This window comes from Pinus tabuliformis, chromosome 2_2 (genome assembly GCF_031772625.1).
Source record: "Pinus tabuliformis cultivar Carrire ecotype Pingquan chromosome 2_2, CPIR1, whole genome shotgun sequence".
In the NCBI taxonomy this organism is placed as follows: domain Eukaryota; kingdom Viridiplantae; phylum Streptophyta; class Pinopsida; order Pinales; family Pinaceae; genus Pinus; species Pinus tabuliformis.
This window is the reverse complement of record NC_142300.1, coordinates 26,229,929-26,248,052: the sequence shown is the minus strand read 5'-3', so window position 1 is coordinate 26,248,052 and position 18,124 is coordinate 26,229,929. Positions and strand designations below refer to the sequence as shown.

The window sequence follows — 18,124 nt, the reverse complement described above, 5'->3', positions numbered from 1 at the left end:
AATGATCTTGCACATTAACGTTGTATAACCGAAGTAGATTTTCAACTTCTTACTTTCCCTGAAGGTCCCACGAGTTGCAACATGTCCTTCAGCTTCCTTCAATGTTCTTTCGAATTAGGAAGGTCTCTTTCTAGTCTCAAGTACAATGGCTCTTAGAGATGCAACAAGTTCATGATCATCAAATTCTTCATGAAGATCCTGATCCATTAGTTCAAGTTCTTTAGACTTTTATTCCACATTCTTTGGAGCCACCTAAATCTCATCATCAGAGTCCAAGTGTGAACCCTTGGACTCCTAGAAAGTAATGTTTTCATCAAATTTAACATCACTACAAGTTTCAATATAATGTTTCCTAAGAACATAAACCCTAAAGGCCTTTGAATCTTCATTGTAGCCCACAAAAGTTCCCTTCTTCCCAAAAGGCTCCAATTTTGTCCTCTTCTCCTTAGGAACATGAACATAAGCAGGACAACCAAAAATTATCAAATGTTCAACATTTGATCTCTCACTTGCAGAGACTTCTTTGGGAGTCTTGTAATCCAAGACTTGATGTGGGCATCTATTTTGAACATACACAACATCCTTCACAACTTCTCCCTATAAAAACATTGGTAACTCTTGATCATGAAGCATGGCTTTGCCAGCGTCCATAATGGTACTATTCTTCCTTTTGGCAGCTCAATTTTGTTAATAAGGATAGTAGGGAACTATCAATTCCCTGTTAATTCCAGCGTCCCTGTAGAAATCAATCAATTCTTTGGATACATATTTGCCACCATTATCACACCTCGAGTTCTTCATCCTTCTTCCTTTAGCATTTTCAACTTGAACTTTAAATTCATAAAACTTCTCAAATACTTGATCCTTAGACTTTAGAAGATAAATCCATGTTTTGCAAGAATAATCATCAATGAAAGATACATAATACAAGTTGCCACCCAAGGTCTTGTCAAACATAGGCCCACAAACATCAAAGTGCACAAGATCCAAGATTCCTTTGGATCTACTATCACTGCTAGTACATCTTCCTTTCACATTTTTCCCAAGGGCACATCCCTTGCAAATTCCACTATGATCAACCTTAATTTTCAGTACACCCTAAATAAAATATTTCATTTTAGCCAAAGCTTTATAGTGAATAAGAGTGTACCTTTGATGCCATAGCTCACAGAGATTAGTGGTGTTATGAAGTTGGGCTTTAATTGAATGTCCAAGGAGACGATATAGGCCTCCAATTCACACACCAATGGTTTTGGCAAATTCAAAAGGGGAATACGTATTCCATACTAAGACTTGTCCATCAACAAAAACAATTCTATATCCTTTGTCTTCAAGAGATGCGCTGGACAACAAATTTTTCTTCAAACCAGGAACATATAAAATTTTGTGAAGTTTAACATTACTTCTTCAATCCAATTAAAATGATGATGAGCCAATACCTTTGGCTTCATATTTTTCATTGGCTCCAAGCTCCACTTCGTGCTATCTTCTTTTCAACCAATTCATTGAGATGATCATGATTCCCAGTTATGTGCCTAGAGGCACCACTATCCACCAACCATATTTCATCATGACCTGCGATGGCACCTATAAAAGCAAAATAAAATGAGTATTCTTCATCAGTATCTCTTTTCTTAGGCCTCCTCTTGGATTCATCAAGGTCAATGACAGAAGTATGTTGCTTCCTCTTTCGATCTCCATTCCTTTGATAGTCATCCCTTTGATTTCTTTGAGGACAATGATCTTGCTAGTGACCATATGCTTGACAGTAATAGCATTGAACATTAGTCAAATCTCTTCTATCTTGAGAGGGAGGAGGTTCTCTTCAAGGTGCAGGTTCCCTTCTTGGAGCAGATCTCGAATTTGGTCTTCTACCAAAACTTCTCTAAAACCTTCCAAAATTAGGTCTTCTTTTATTCTTCTTAGAATGAGTTGTTAAAGCTTCTTCATTTGTATCTTCAATAGGGTCTCTTGAATGAAGTCTTGATTCTTCTTGAGTGCAAGCAACCCACAACTTCTCAAATGAAGGTGCATTTTCTCTTGCACTAATGCTTGCTGCAAAAGGATCCAAAGATCTAAGCAGACCATCCAAACCAACAACTACTAATTCTTTGTCATATACTTCTTCACTAAAGGCCTCGAGTTAATCTCTTATTTGAGATATCCTTACAAAATATGATGCCACTGTATCATTCTTTGTCATCTTGATATTGTGAAGTTGACCTCTCAAACTTATAGATTGGTTGATGTTGTTAATAGTATACAATCCAATGATGGCATCATACATTCCCTCAGAAGTTTGATGATTAGCGTTATACGGAATTAGATGATCCCCAACAGATTATATACTTATGCTTCTTGCCACAATGTCATCTTCTTGAAACTTCTCTTTCCCTACTTAATCAGTTGGTTCAATCACTTTATCTGTAACAATGCCCAGAATTTTGTCTTGCAAGTACTAGGTCCATCCAAGCCTTTCATGCCTTGTAATTAGTAGCTCCTTCACGCTTATTCTCGGCCTTCATGAAGGAATTCATGATGAAGATAATGAAGATGAGCAACCAAAAACAAAACACAAAGAATACGAAACTCTTCAAAGGTGCTCTTAATGCTTCTTTAAGGTAATCTCACAACTTTTTCCCATCACCGAAGCTATGATTCCATGTTTATTTTCTAGTACATTCAAGACTAGTATAGTTTTTCACAATTGATAACTACTTCCAATGATATATTTAGACTTCTTCTAGCATTCCAATCATAAAGCAATTATACATAAAACTTCAACCATTGAATTTCATCAAAAGAGAAGTAGAGATCACATGAAAAATAAACAAAAGACAAGAGACACTAGAAATTAGGCTTCAAGTAAGGACAAAACCACAAGGGGAAAACCCAACCAATTATTTCCTTATGAGAGAACTTTTGTTCATCTATAGTACATCAAAATACTCCAACAAGTTTCCAAGAATCTAACCTTAAAATGTCCAAGTCGAAACCAGTCAATGGGGAGAGAAAAGTCAACGTTGGTCAAAGATTATAGTTTGCAACAAAGGGTCGAATTTCATCTTGAGGTAGTTGATCAAAAGGGTCAAAATTTAGTCCCAAAATGCCTTAGAAAATATAGCCAACAAACTAGTCAAACTTTCGGTCAAAGCCTCAATCAAACCCTGTAGTCAACCCAAGTCAACAAGCGAGAACAAGAATGAAACTTCAACCAAAGATGGTCAAGGTATCCCTACAATTTTCAGCCTCCTTCAACAATCAAAATCTCAGTCAAACAGATCCACAATAGCCCAAGTCAACAAAAGTCAAACAGAGAAAAAATGCTTGTCAACACAAATAAGATTCTCCTTCAGATTCCTTCGCACGTGTGAACTTGCTCTCTTGCTATTTCAGATCAAATGTGATGATGTGTTGTGTGTCCAAATGAGGTCCAATGAGTTCCTATTGATATGAGTTTTAGGAGGTGTCTTTTCACACGTGGGGTCGACTTGATGATCATGAAGCCAACTTGGCCAAATTCAAAAATATGAATTTCCTCAGTCACTCGCCAATGAAAATGCCAACCACAGCGACCCAAATTTTCGACACTATCAACATACCACATGTTGCTAACCATTGAGCTTGCCATGCAAGTTGTGAGCGAGAAATCCCTCTCAAAGTGAAGTGAACTCCTACACCTCTACTGATGTTGCTACATGATCCTTTTTGGACCCTTTCTTTCTGCTTAGACACTTAGTGGCGTAGTGTTCAAACTAATGGCAAGAGAAGCATTTTATCTTGTTGAGATATTTCTTCTTCTTCTCGCCTCTAGAGCTAGACTCGAGCCCTCCTACGCATTTCTTGCTCTTTGCCTTGCCCCCTTTGTTAGTTAGGGCAAAGTTCTCATCTTCTTATGTCTTGACATGAGACCCGAATCTAGTCTGCTTCAAAACCTCCCTCCAGACAGAGTCACTCCCTAATCGCTCCTAATCTAAAAGCTTCTCTCTGCCACTCACTGCATCAATGAAGTTTTCCCATGACTTGGAAAAACCCAATAGTGCAAAACTTACAAGGTCTTTGTCCAAGACCCTCCCCAACTCCAACTAACTCGTCCCTCACTTGGGTGAATTTGGAGAGATATTGGACCACGGACTCAGAGTTCGCCATTCTGATGTTTTTGAGTTTGTCTTTGAGTACCAGCTTCCTCGCTTCACTCGAACCTTGGTATAGCCCTATGAACCCTGCCCACATAGCCTGAGTTGTATTCTTGACGTAGAGGTGAGGTATGATATGATCCTTGACTGCTTCAAGAATAATTCTTTTGGCCTTTGCGTCTTTCTTATTGTGTTGAGCCAGTTGTTGAGGGTCTGCTGGTTGGGATGGTGGACTGTCCACAAACTCCCAAACTCTTGCAACTCCAACACTACACCAATCCTCTCCCTCCAAGAACAAAAATTTGAGGCCCCATCAAGGCGGTTCTCAAATCTCAACCCCAAATATTCCAACTGCAATTTGATCTGCTAAGAAACCCTAGTGCAAAGTTGCTTGGAGAAAATCCTTGCGTAGAGCTCTCTTTAGAAAACCCTAGCACAAAGTTGCTTGGAGAAAATCCTTGCATAGAGCTCTCTGAAAAACCCTAGCGCAAGTGCTCACTGATAAATTGCACCTTTTGTCTTTAAACCTGCTCCTGAGGAAGTAAACATGCTTTATGGTTTTCAATCAAAGGTTGATCTCTGATACCATGTTAGATTTTAATACCCAATAGCTAATTTAATGAATTTTTTGAACTGAAAAACCCTGAAACTGAACTTTCAAATACATTCACCAAATACACTGAGTATTCTAATTGAAAAATAGCAACGAAAATAAACTTTGAAGACACAAGCACATTAACAAATAAACATAGAAATTTACCCAAGAAACCCCCACTAGGGAAAACCTACAAAGGGTGTGTGTGTTCTTTTATTTTCTTCAGTAGTTGCTCTTTCAAAAAATTACAAGGAAGAGGGTAAACTTCACTTTACTCTCAGCACCCACTGAAACCCTCTATGCCTGCTTCACTTGCACATGACCCCCTGGCCCTCTCTTTGTCTGTGCAGTTGTACAAAATCCATACGGATTTGTACAGCCTGCTGCGCAACCCCCTACATAGACAAGCTCAGTCTCCTTTTGTAAAATGGCGAACTAAAAAATCTGAGGGCCAAAATGACCACTTTTCTCTGCTCCTTTGTGTTGGAAGTGAAGCCCTAGCTTTGAACTCGTTGACTACAATTTGTTGAAGAGAGCACACACTTTTCTAATGCCTTTTCGAATTGATTCCACCAGCCCCCTCATCTCCCCTTTATAATTCAACTTGGGCCCCACAAGACACTCACAAGGTTGTGAATACTTTAAAATATTAGGCTGGCATCAAATTATAAATTGACTATAGGAAAAAATTGAATCTACTGAAGTGGAAATATGTGCCACCCTGCTAAGTTTAGTGCACCTCTAAACTTGGTTGAACCCTTCTTTCTATAACCCCATTCAACACAAACCAACCATCAAATTGGTGTACAGTCTCCCTTGTTTGTGAGACAAGGGACCCCTTCTTCACAACATTTCTCCCTTGTTTGTGAGACAAGGGACCCCTTATTAACAGAATTTTGATTGCAAAAGTTTGGGAGGTGTAAATACTCTACCACTGTGGATTTGAACGTATGACTTCTTAGGATGAAACATAAGTTTTTAACCATCAGATCTACTCAAATTGTACAAATATAAAAACCTAGGTCACAAGGTTTGCCAACCTTCAACCTTGAAGTTCAAAATTTGGCAAACCTAAATTTACTTTTGAATTTCAAGAACCTCATCGAACCTCATCAAGGTCATGACCTCATGTTATGACCTCATGTTACAACCTCATGACCTCATGTTACAACTCAAGCTTGCAATCCTCCTTGTAGTTTCCAAGTCCATGATAGCATTTTTATGTTTACTGATGTTGATTTCTTATTTAACCATATTTCATTTTAAACTCTCTCTCTATATATAAACCTAATGGCAAACCTCTTAAAAAAAATTGAACTCGAACCAAACTTAATCGTTGCTGAACCTGAACTCAAACCCAAACTGTTTGATGTAGACAAAAACCAGTTACAAGATGATCCTTCATTTGGAGGAAGCTAGTTGTGTTGGTCAATGATATGAAAAACTCTGGTATAAAAGATGGAAAAACTCAAGTTAGTATGTTGGTCCTCAATTTTCCCAAATGAGGACTGAATTCGTTCTCTCTCTCAACGTTTGGGTTAGCTTTTTATTTCAGCCATGAATGTCTTATTTATTTTTCCTGTTCAAGTTCTTATCTTACCATGGCCTGGAATAGATATGCAAGATGGTTGGGTAAATTTGCATGTGTGAATCGATTATGTTCGCTGATAACGTGCTATTCAATTATAGTCGACCGTGAGAATGAGACCCTCATAAATGGCTCAACACTCTTAAAACTTCGTAGGAAACCAAGGCCCGTTGGGAAGCCTGGCCAATAATTGAGCTTGATACCAAAACATAAATAAGAAATAAAGGTAACAGACAAAAAAATAGATTTTCCCAACCATATTTATTGTATGAAGTGGGTTGTGATAATTTTTTCCTCAAAGTTTTGATTCAATTTTTTCATATCTTGAATGATAGTATGAATGTTCAAAGACGAGCAAGAAATTGTTCGTAATTAAATAAATACAGATCAAGGATTTTATGGTTGCTTAAACATTGTAAATTGCATTCATAAAGGTCGGAAGTGAAAGAAACTTGAAAAGGTTCAGGTAAACGCTACTTAGATCTTAAAATGTTGGCTTACGCACCAGATATAGTTGATGCTAGTAGATAGACTGCCAATTAGCATTAGCACATATGAGGAACTTTTCAATGCTTGGGCATAGACTACATCTCAGGCATTTAACAAAAATCTACCAATGGTAAATATAGTTAAAGAAAATGCCAACAGGACAGATAGTATAACAAAATTGTTGCCCAGAGAAAGGGCAGTCAGATAATTTAATTGTTGGCTAACATCCCATCACTGCAAGTGTATATGTATATTACAGATGGACTTTATCCAATAATTTCAGACTTCTATGTCCAATGTTTAACTCGAGGAGGATGCTGAAGCTTTATATAATAAACCAGCAGGGCACACAATTATGCAGGAGTTAAGCTATGGTACACCAAACTAGTGACAATTCAAAAAAGGAATGCCCGCAATTTTAATATTCAAGCCCATGGTGACTCTACTTATTGTGGCTGGATCAATCTTTATATTCATCTACACCAGTTACAATGATTTCTGCTACCTGTAAGGCTGTAAGTAGAGGCCTAACATACAGCCTCGTGTGTCATTGGTAACCCTACTGGATCAAACACAACAGTTAAGGGAGCATGGTCAGATAAAAGATAGTTCTCAGGCCACATGCCTCTCTCCACCTCCGGGGGAAATAAAAAAGCATTTTTAACCTGAAAACCCATTGTGGCTTCTTGCAACTTTGTATCAAGTCCAAACAACATTAGTGGAGCACCGGATTTTCCAGCAAAAATATCATTGAGTTCAAGTGTTGGTGAAATACAGTTAGGTTCCCCAGATGGTACATTTTGATCACTATTTTCTGGATAATGTGATGCCGGCCATATCCCTGTTGCAGCAGTTTGTGGGAGCAACATCCTCTGCAGAAAATACAAACAAACCAAAATCACTCATTAGTTTAATTATCAAAACATGTCAAGTGATGAATGCTATCCATAATCAATGAAAAGACCAATAAACAAGGCCTACACTTGCCTGAAACTCCTCATAGTCAATAATTCCATTCCCATCGGTGTCAGCCACACAAAACAAGTCCTCTATCTCTTTACTATTAAGGCCGTCCAAACACTTCCCCATAAAACACCATCTTGTTAACTACAATATTGCAGGAGCCATGGGATGAGAAAACACTTGGAAAATCTTTAATAAACTGATATGAAATAGAAAGAAGAAAAGTAGAACAGAAACAATGCAATAAAACATGATATTAACTAACCTGTTGGAGAGCACCTTTAAATCCAGGGAATGTTACACAGCCATCACGGCATTTATCAGACATGAAGAAGCAGAATGCATCTCTATCTTTCAAACCAGCTTCATTTAATCTAGACTGCAATCATATTACTAAGATGCTATAAATATTGTACATATTGATTTCAAATGGTAGAGTTCTTTTTTATTCGGATGCATTAAACAAGAAACAAAAGCGCTCAATGGCATGCAATCTGTATTGTTTCGAGCAAAAAAACTTCTACTCTTTGAAAACAACTACCAGTTTTATCATGCACATAAAATTAAAAGTTTATAACCTCCAATTAGAGGCTAACTTCTACTCTTCAATAACTACCAGCTTTGTCATGCACATAGAATTAAATTTTATAACCACCAATCAGGGGCTGTTAACAACCTTTATAAATCCAAATACAGCTTCATTCCAGCTAGCTTTCAAAGGCTTCCTCCGATTGTTGGGATTGAGAAGCCAAATAAAGTCCACTCCACAGATATTGCCACGGTGATTGCGATGGCTAACCCACTGGAAAACCAACAGCTCATTAATTAGAAATTTGCAGTTCACCACAGGTTAATTTCATTTTTGTTCCATTTTCAAGAATCAATACCAAAAGGAAAAGTATTGTAAAATCTAGAAAGCAGTGACCAGCATACAGCTAAATGGTACAAACCTTATGAGCATCGGCATCACTATCTGTGTAGTGGTGAGCAGTATCATAGGAAGAAACAAAACCTTGAGACCGCAGGAATTTGTATACATGCCCCCGTTTGCTTCCGTTCCAATCCCTGCATGATGGTACTACTACTTTAGAAACTGTAACCAAAACTTCACAAATACTGTTAAAAGGAATAAAGCACGGGCCTTACCCACAGAGAATAATAGGGACAGAAGGAAGTTTATAGTCTTTCTTGTAGGTTTCCAAATACTCTAGGATTTTGTATACCTGTTACAGACATTGAGATTGGATTCTTGAATAAAATCAATGGAGATTGAAAAGAACTCGTTTAGGCTTTAAAGGAAAGAAATCACGATTCACAACAGCTGATTGTAAAATGAGGAAATAAAAAATGCAAGTGGAGCAAATTATAGAAAACAGATAAGTAGAAGAAAAGTGAAGTACCTGGTGAAGACGAACAAGGCAAACATCTGAAGCATGGGGAAACATCAAGTGCGTATTGACAAGAAGAGTTTCTTGCCGAATAATTCCAGTTTTACTTTGCAAAAATGGAATTACAGATTGAAGATGTAGTAGCTGAGCTACACGATCTCCACAGTCATTGAATGGCCATTCCCGATATCTTACTACTCTGAAATGATCCTTTCTAACTGCAGTGAAAAGCCCTGTCAAAAAAATCAAGTATCTTTAATTTCAAGCCTAGTGAGAAAAAATGCCATGGAAGGATGAAAATTGAAGAACATACATATAATTCATGGACCTCAAATATCATAACAATTATGACATCAAAAAAAAGGTGTCAAGAAAATCTTACTATGTAGCACAAAAAACACATTAATCATGGATAAGTTCCGGCATGGTTGCTACACATTATGCTTGTTACTGATGTGAAGAAATTGCATACATTCAACATGATCAAGTCAATCATAAAAATAACATGGAAATAGCGATAATTGCACATCGAGTGATCAAGACCTTCATTTGTTGCTCAAGTAACAGCCGTACAAAATTTGACATAATAAATTTAGAAGATGAGCATTATCTTTAGCAAACTCAACTATTATTTGTTTGACCTTCATAAAAACCTAACAATTAGGCTTTCAGAGTTTTCGATCAGCTATGCAATCATACTCATCAATTCTTGTTAGTCTCTGAATAAAGAATATCGATGATTTTTAGAAATATAGTTTAAGCCAATGATATTCTTTCCCTCTTATATTGTTTCTGCAAATAAATAAATAAGATGAACATTGAACCAATTATATGATATATCCTGATGCATGGAAATCAAGAGATTCATGAATAGCATAATAATAGTCAAATGAAAAGAGAATTTTAGTAAAACACACACAGATCCATCTTAACCCCAGATCAATTAAGCACCAAGAGGGATAAAAAAATAAACAGAGATGCAAACTTCTCAGTGCTTAAAAGATTTAGAGTTAAGATGGATCTGTGATGGTTTATTTTATTATCGTATAAATCATATAGAGTAATAATCCAGTATTTTTTTATTTTTTGCATCTCCGACCTCACTTTTTTTTTCCTTTTTGATTTAGAAACATCATATACATAACACATCTCATGCATACCGAGCTTTAAAATGCACCGAGACAATCTTGGTGCAATAAAAATTGAGTTGGCACCATTCACTTCCAGCAGGAGAACTCGAACTGGTAAGACAAGAAAGAGCTTCCCATAGGTTCATTCCATCTTTCTGGTAGCCAACTTCGGATTTGGTGAGACCAAGTTGTCTAAATTTGGATAAATTGCTACTCTACACCATTATATCTTACTGCTCTTGTAACTAAAGGATTCCTCTGCCTCTGCAGGGCTACCCAATAACATATTTTGGCTACATTCAATGTCCCAGAAATAATTGAGTGTATATATTTGATAAGTATAATTGTGTGCAGAAATTTGCACATACCGACATATTGTTGTTTCTCTAGTTATTCAAAATGATTACTAATGCTTTGAACTAGAAAGAGCTCTAGCATCCACAAATGGTTTATGTCAATCATGTCCAAAGCCACTAACTAGCCTACCAACAATTGAAGATATCCTAGCTAATCTATATATATCAGTTTTCAGATTCTATTGTTATCCAATATATCTAACAGTACCAATGGGTTCAGTGGTCAAGACGATAGAGCATTAAGCTGTCCACCAGGTTCCATTGTCACTATGGTCCTGTCCCACCCACATGGCATGAGTTTCAAAAGTATGAAGCCGGGTACAATTGCTGGGCAATATTGACTGAATAGATACCCCTCAGACAGACTTGGCTCATAGGCCAAAGGAAATCCGCTGTGTAGCTCTTTGGGGAATGTTTCTTGAAGGACTTCAGAGAGAGAGAGAGAGATCATCCCACAGCAAGAAAACCCCTCAATATAAATCACATTCCTTATAAACCATACAAAGCAAGTAGAAATGAAACTGAGAATTACCATCTTGACGATTATTTGTGCGCCCAAGTTTATACATTTCATAACCATAATTCCCCAAGTTGCGTTCATACATTTCCACCAGTTCCTGATTTCCAACCCAGAGCTCCTAATTGTGAAGAGAAGAAACAGAAAACAAGGAAAGAAATCAGCTTCAAAAAGCTGGGCAAACAACATTCTGCAGATCCTCTCTGAATCCAAACACTAGGATTTCGTGATGGCATAGAAAACCCTAATTTTATATTGAAAATAAAACAAAACCTGTACAGAAGTACATAGCCCTAACTAAAACTGTTAGAAAAGATTAAAAACTATCTGCGAGCAAGGGACAAACACTCCAATCACACCCTCCAAAGAGATATGAGGTACTCACCTGTAAACAAATGATGGATGATCTTTTCTCTAGCAACATGTCTAGTATTTCTTGATTGCGCTTCCGCCAATAATCTCTGAACTCGCTTTCACGGCAGCTCTGCAAGAGAAAATAACAAAAAACTAGTCAACATATTGTCCAGATGAAGTATCGACAAGTCAAGCCACTGAAGTAAGATTGCAAAACATAAGTTTAAAAGGATGACAAGTCAAAGATATACCAATGGGATGTTGGTTCATTGGTGTGGTCTATGGAAAATTAAGCCTTTCACCCGGCTTCCATTGACTCTGTCCCAACTGTATGGCATGAATTTCAAACGGATGAAGGCCAGATGCAAGGCACAGGTGATTTTGGCAGAATGGCTATCCCTATGACCTGGCACCTAACTGGATTGAGGGCGGGCCTATGCAGTGCAATGTGTTGGACATGTTTCTCACTAAGTTTCCAAATAATATGTGTCCAAGTGTGTAAAATACCTCATCATACCATTCAATAAAAGCAAGAATCTGCCCAAAGGAGTTGGATTCAGTGGTGAAGAGCAAAGGCGTTTTTCACCATTAAACAAAGTTCAATTTTAAAAAGGGCTTTTCTCGAAGCCAGGTAGTGGTTGCACCAAATAAGATTATATCCGGGCGGGAGGATCCTCCCCTCCATGGAGTTGTCTCCATAAAATGACAAGCTCCTATGTGAAAATACACACTCATTCAAATACATATATGGCTGTAAAAACACTGTCATCTATGTCCCTGCACCCGTCATTAACGCCCCGCCCAACCCCCCAAAAATTGCTAGAAATGGAAACAAAAATGGCAATCAAATGGAAACACAGATTTGGATTACAACCAATAAGAACACTAAGCAAAAGTATCGCTCACACGCTGGCAACCCCTAGACATTAGAGAAACATGGAAATTAAAAAAGAGCACAAAAAGTCCTATTGCAGCATTTCATAATTGCTCCTTCATAGCGGACTATACCTCGCTATCGATACGTTTGTATATTGGAGCAAGAATATTGAAAGTGGTGAATGAAACAGAAGAATCACAGGAATTCATATTCTCATCATCCTCGAGAAAAACAGCAGCTGCATTGCCATCATTTCCCCCAACACCATGTATTCCCCTGTTCAATCTCCTCTGCTGTGCTCTGTGCATATTTGAACAATCGATATTCAGAACCTGTTTTTTCTCCCCATATGTACTATTCTTATCAGAGGTTCCCATGCCCACAACAACTGTATTTGATTTAATCCCCAAACCTTCCTCCGGCATCACCGCGTTGGGATCCGATGAAAAACCTGAGAGCTAGAATTGCAGGGGGAGAACTATGAATAGGATTTTTAGGACCAATACCAAGCAAGCCTTTGTAATGACAATTGAATGCGCCGGCATTTTAATAGAATTGAAAATAGGAATAACAATAATCATGGAATTTTGGAATCAGATTCTTTTCTGTTCGATGGCAAAGCAGATGCCCACACAAAAAGCAAAATTGAAACCCCGCCCACCAGAAGATTATAAAACTCAGTATCCCACCAAGCTATATTCCCATTCCACACTGACACCATTCACCGAAAGCAGAACCTATACTCTTTACTCGGAAATTTTTGGCTCTTTCTGCAAGCTTTTAAGAAAAGCAACAACAGTGAATCACTGAAATCCCGAGACCACTGAAACACCATAACCATAACAATCAAAAAACTAATGCTACAATCTGTATCCCCAACAAGCCCCCGACATAAATCATGGAATCATTAATTTTATGCCAATCTCATAACAGCATGAACAATCCAGAGTTTTTCACTAAATCTGCTATAAATTGAGAGTTGACATACCTCGTATTGTCATAAATTTGGGGGAACTGGTTTTACGGACGCTGCCCACTCCGTGGTTACCCGCCCGTCCGAAAGTTGTTGGGAGACGTGGCGTTGAAGCGTGGCATCTGTACCCGCTGTCCGGCTTATCCCTTGTGAATCCTGATCACCAATAATTATTTTTTTTCGATATTTTGATTCTCACCTGAATTTCGCACGTAATTGAGGCGAATGTTATCTGTTTGGTTGGTTGGTCAGTCACGTTACACAAATCTCACTCCAAGTGGAACTTGAGTGGACTTCCTACCACGTTGTGGGTGGGGGCACTTTAGGGTTGAATTCCAGGGACCACCAAATCATTATCCTAACGCGATTCTGTGGGCTAAATCAGGTCATTGGTGGTCTTTCTTTTTTAAATTCAAAAGAGAATATTGTATTTATAAAAAATTAGAATGAGAATATTTTTTATTTTTTTTTGTTGCTCCTAAAAATCACATTATAATTTTGGAGTTTAGTATTGATGATGGTGGTGATGGTGGTTAACGTCTACTCGACTAAATTTTGGTCTATCCGACTTAAATAAATGAATTATTTAGTTTGATTTAAGATTTTATTCTTATGCTTAAAAAGCTTGGAGAGAAGCCTCTCGAGCTCACTATAATTTTGACATCGTAAAAGGCTAGGAAGGTGAGTATTGCAACAAAGATTATGAAACTGAGATCCAATGTGGTTGTACGCGGGGCACTCTAAGAGGAAGTGATTGTCATCTTCAATGTTCATATTCTCACAGAGATGGCAGATCTTTTCCATCCATGGTGTTTTAGGAACTACCCAATGACCTGTTTCACTATGGAGCTCATGAGAGTTCCTTCTAATCTTGGCTATATTAATTTTCTTCTTTAAGCTCGTTAAAACAGAGAGATACTTTTGATCTTCTAGAGTGGGGTTGATGACCTCCTTATAATATCTTAATTTTCTTTTAGTTGTTAAATCTTTCTCACACCACATTTTTTCTTTGAACTTAAAAGTAATAATACTTTTAATGTTATTAATTTTTGCAATGCAACATTCTCGTCGATCTCCCAATGGTTTAACTAGGGCATGCTGTCTTTATACCAACCTCCTTTGAGCCTTAGGTGGTTTTGGCTGGAATTTAAAGCTAGCTTAGGAAGTCTATTGTCCCCTATGTTATTGAGTTTGTGCTTGTACAACACAAGCCTAGTCATAGCTAGGCTCTCGATAGGGGAAAGACCCACTTTTATAACGAGAATAGGATATGGTGTATTGCTTTTAATTTTAAGGTTATACGTTATAAAACGCTTCTAGATTTTCTCAATCTTTCTCCAGAATTCTCTAGAGATGTTGCAACCCCAAACCTCACATCCATATAAGATAGCAGGAGTGACTAAAGTTTCAAAGAGGAACTTCTTTCTATCCCACATTACGAGGTTTGTCATTTTACAATTATTTTCAAGACCAAAATAAACTTTCCACCACCGATTAATCCTTTTCTCAATGCTATAGTTCCAGTTGAGCTTGTGATAAATGTCAATTCCTAGAAGACACTTCCTCCAAGTTACTATTGTCATACATAAAATTAGCGTAAGTATCCTTCTTGGATTTGATAATCATAACTTTTGTTTTGTCAGTGTTAACACTCATACCCGTCATACCCATGGTAGAGCAAAAATCCTTAAGAAGTCTAAATTACTAATTATCTAATGTGGTTTATTGTTAGGACTAATATGTATTGTGAACATAATAATTATAATAAAAAAGAAGTACATAATTTAAGCCTTTGCGATGGTCTATCTCTTCATCTGGTATTGATGATTAACCACACTTGTTGGTTCAACATAAAAATTTCTCTTATATGATCTTTTCTTAATTTATTATGGCTCACTTATTACATAATGTTCACGGGGTCTTGGATAGATGATGATCAGGTGTTATGTTAAGACACTCCGTGATGTGATGTCAATTATTCAATTCCCCTACCCAATGACGTGATATAGTAGACATAAAATATAAAAAATAATAATAATTAAAATATTCATATTTAATTTTAATGTATTAATAAATTATTATAAATTTATTTTTATTTTAAATTATTAAATAATAAATTTTTAGGGTAGTTCAATTAATGATCAAAATAATGTGAATTAGTTAATAATGTGAGTTAGTAGTAATTAAGAAAGGTAAAGTTTAAATTCCTTAATCGTAAACGAATTATTAAATAATAATAAAAATAAATTATAAACCTCAAAAAATTATTGATCATGATAAATATCAAATTTATTTAAATTTTAATAATAATAATATTTATTAAAAAAAAAATACTGAACATAGTTCATACATACAAAGATATTAAAACCCATCTCTTAGCACCTGCACTTAATGCCCACATTAGTACCAATGATTTCTTTCACACTTAATGCCCACATTACTACCAATGATTTCTTTCACATTAAGTTTTAATGGATATCAAATTTGTAGATCTTCATTTTCTCATTTGTTATTTTTTGCTTTATTATTCATAAAAGCTTTGGGGTTTTGGAGGTGGATTGGTTTTAATTCGATAATGTGTTTTTTTCTAAATATGTTTTATTTTTTCGTGCATCATTATTATTGTAATGTGGTGGGGTAGATTTAAAGGTGTGATGAGGTGTCTCTATTAGTACATAATTGTGAAAAATTATGTAAATGTGATTCATGAGATGATGCGACAGGGAAAAGGAAAACAAAATGTTATGTAAATGTGATTGAATATGGGAAAAGGAAACAAAATTATGAAAAGATAGGGGCAGAGAAATAGAAACCTGATGAAAAAATTTAGGGATAATTTCTTAAAAAATTCGACTTTGTTGGTTTGACCTCACTTCATCGGACATTGATCTTGACCATCATGACTTTGGAATGTCCTCAGTGATTTAGATAAAGTCAATTATTAATGTCTTTTTTTAAGTGTATAATGTAGTTTATGTATATTATATATGAAATTATATTTCTTTTAAGTTAATTTTTATTATAATATTTTTATAAATTTTGAAATAAGAGAATGTAGTTTGTTTTATATAATAGTTCGGTGGATTAGTTAAAGTTTTTTATATAAATTTACATTTTTTTATTAAAGTTTAAAATGCTATTATTTTTATAGTAGTAAAGTTTTTGTGTGGATAGGTTTTTTCTTTTATCATTAAAGAGATTTTAAAAATCAATTTGTGGTTTAATTTTAATTATTATAATTTTTAATAAATTTATAATAATTTTTTTCATAAATATAAATAATAATTATTGAATTTAGTTTTTTGTGATTTATAAATTTATAGCGAAGGTTTTTGGTTATAATTATATCAGTTAGTGTGGTTGATCAGCAAGATAAGATGAGGACCCAGATCCCGCGACAAGTTAAATAAAGAGATCTATCATTCAAGGGCTAGAAATAAACAGCTACATTTGACCAAAGAAAAGGCTGGGCAACGACTACATTTGACTAGACAAGAGATGGGGAAAATAATATTAATTAGTTAATTATTTTTTTAAAGTTATTCATTATTATTTTTTAACTAAATAAATCTTATTTTTAACTCATTTCTATGAAGTTAAATTAAGATTAGAATCTTAAATAATTGATTATCCTCTTTATTATTTTAAAAATACATAAACTTTATAAAGACTTAGTTTTATAATAAGAAGGAATAAATAATTAGTTTGTTAATTTTTTAACTAATCAATTTATTAACTATAGGCATCTTCCTATAATAGAGGATTAATCCTCAATTATAAACTAATTTATATGTCATAAAGACAAATTTATATGTCATACAAAATAAAATAATTTGTTATAGATTTAGTTTCATATAACTTAATAAATTGACTAGTTAAAGAATTAACAAATTAATTATTTATTCCTTCCTATTATAATACAGGTCTTTATAAAGTTTATGTATTTTTAAAATAATAAAGAGGATAATCAGTTATTTAAGATTCTAATCTTAATTTAAGTTCATAGAAATTAGTTAAAAACAAGATTTATTTAGTTAAAAAATAATAATGAATAACTTTTAAAAACTAACTAATTAATATTATTTTCTCTATCCCTTGTCTCAGTTAAATGTAGTCGTTGCCCAGTGTTTTCCTTGGTTAAATGTGGCCGTTTATTTCTAGTTGTTGAATGATAGATCTCTCTATCTAACTTGTTGCCGGATCTAGTTCTTCATCTTGTCTTGACGATGAATCACACTTGTTGGTTCGTGTAGACAAATGAATTTTGATGTGATTATAGCCAAAAACCTTCTCTATAAAAAATAATAATAATAATAATTATTTAAAAATTTGTAATTTTTTTTTTAATTTATATTTTCTTCTCAAGTTTCCATAAAGCAATGTTATTAAAAATTCAAAATATTAAAGCAATGTTATTAAAAATTCAAAATATTATTATTATAAGAGATTCGACAAATGTAATTGATCCTTTATATTGTGGATCTTTTTCTCCGAATGCAACTCTTAAAAACATTTTCTTGAGAATCTTCTTTTTAGTCAAAGGGTTCTCAATAAAAAGATATTCCTAAATGTTAAACATTTTCTTGAGAATCTTCTCTTTAGTCAAAGGGTTCTCAATAAAAAGATATTCCATGTGTTAAAGACAAACAAACAGAGCACTAATTTTATGGAAAATGAAGCATCTAGGTTAGCTAAAGGAGATTTTCTTTTGAATGGATCTAGGAGTTACGCACACATATCTTAGTTTTGTTATGCAGG

The 18,124-nt window shown here is 35.3% G+C and overlaps 1 protein-coding gene across 2 annotated transcripts; it reads right to left on the bottom strand.

Annotated features, from left to right (window-relative positions):
- Positions 1 to 6,978: 6,978 nt before the first annotated feature.
- On the bottom strand, positions 6,979 to 13,513 carry LOC149191353 (Calcium-binding endonuclease/exonuclease/phosphatase family). 2 transcript variants are annotated; one of them, XM_089404191.1, is made up of 11 exons: positions 13,382 to 13,513; positions 12,525 to 12,851; positions 11,548 to 11,646; positions 11,178 to 11,283; positions 9,172 to 9,392; positions 8,918 to 8,994; positions 8,722 to 8,836; positions 8,448 to 8,573; positions 8,037 to 8,150; positions 7,796 to 7,915; positions 6,979 to 7,680 (listed from the first exon to the last, which is right to left on the bottom strand). In XM_089404191.1, exons 2-11 carry the CDS (start codon positions 12,816 to 12,818, stop codon positions 7,336 to 7,338), a joined length of 1,617 nt encoding a protein of 538 aa, XP_089260317.1. In that variant the 5' UTR covers positions 12,819 to 12,851; positions 13,382 to 13,513; the 3' UTR covers positions 6,979 to 7,335. The 2 variants fall into 2 exon arrangements, with proteins under 2 accessions (XP_089260317.1, XP_089260316.1); XM_089404190.1 differs by lacking the exon at positions 13,382 to 13,513 and having other exon boundaries at positions 12,525 to 13,375.
- Between the last annotated feature and the right edge of the window lie 4,611 nt (positions 13,514 to 18,124).

Bases quoted from the DNA above. Each gene is read 5' to 3' on its own strand.
- LOC149191353 (XM_089404191.1), bottom strand. From the start codon at position 12,818: ATGCCGGAGGAAGGTTTGGGGATTAAATCAAATACAGTTGTTGTGGGC. The intron at 8,151-8,447 runs GTTGTTAACAGC...ATATGATTGCAG, and splicing joins CTGTATTTGGATTTATAAAG to TCTAGATTAAATGAAGCTGG. The intron at 7,916-8,036 runs GTTAGTTAATAT...GCAATATTGTAG, and splicing joins TTAAAGGTGCTCTCCAACAG to TTAACAAGATGGTGTTTTAT.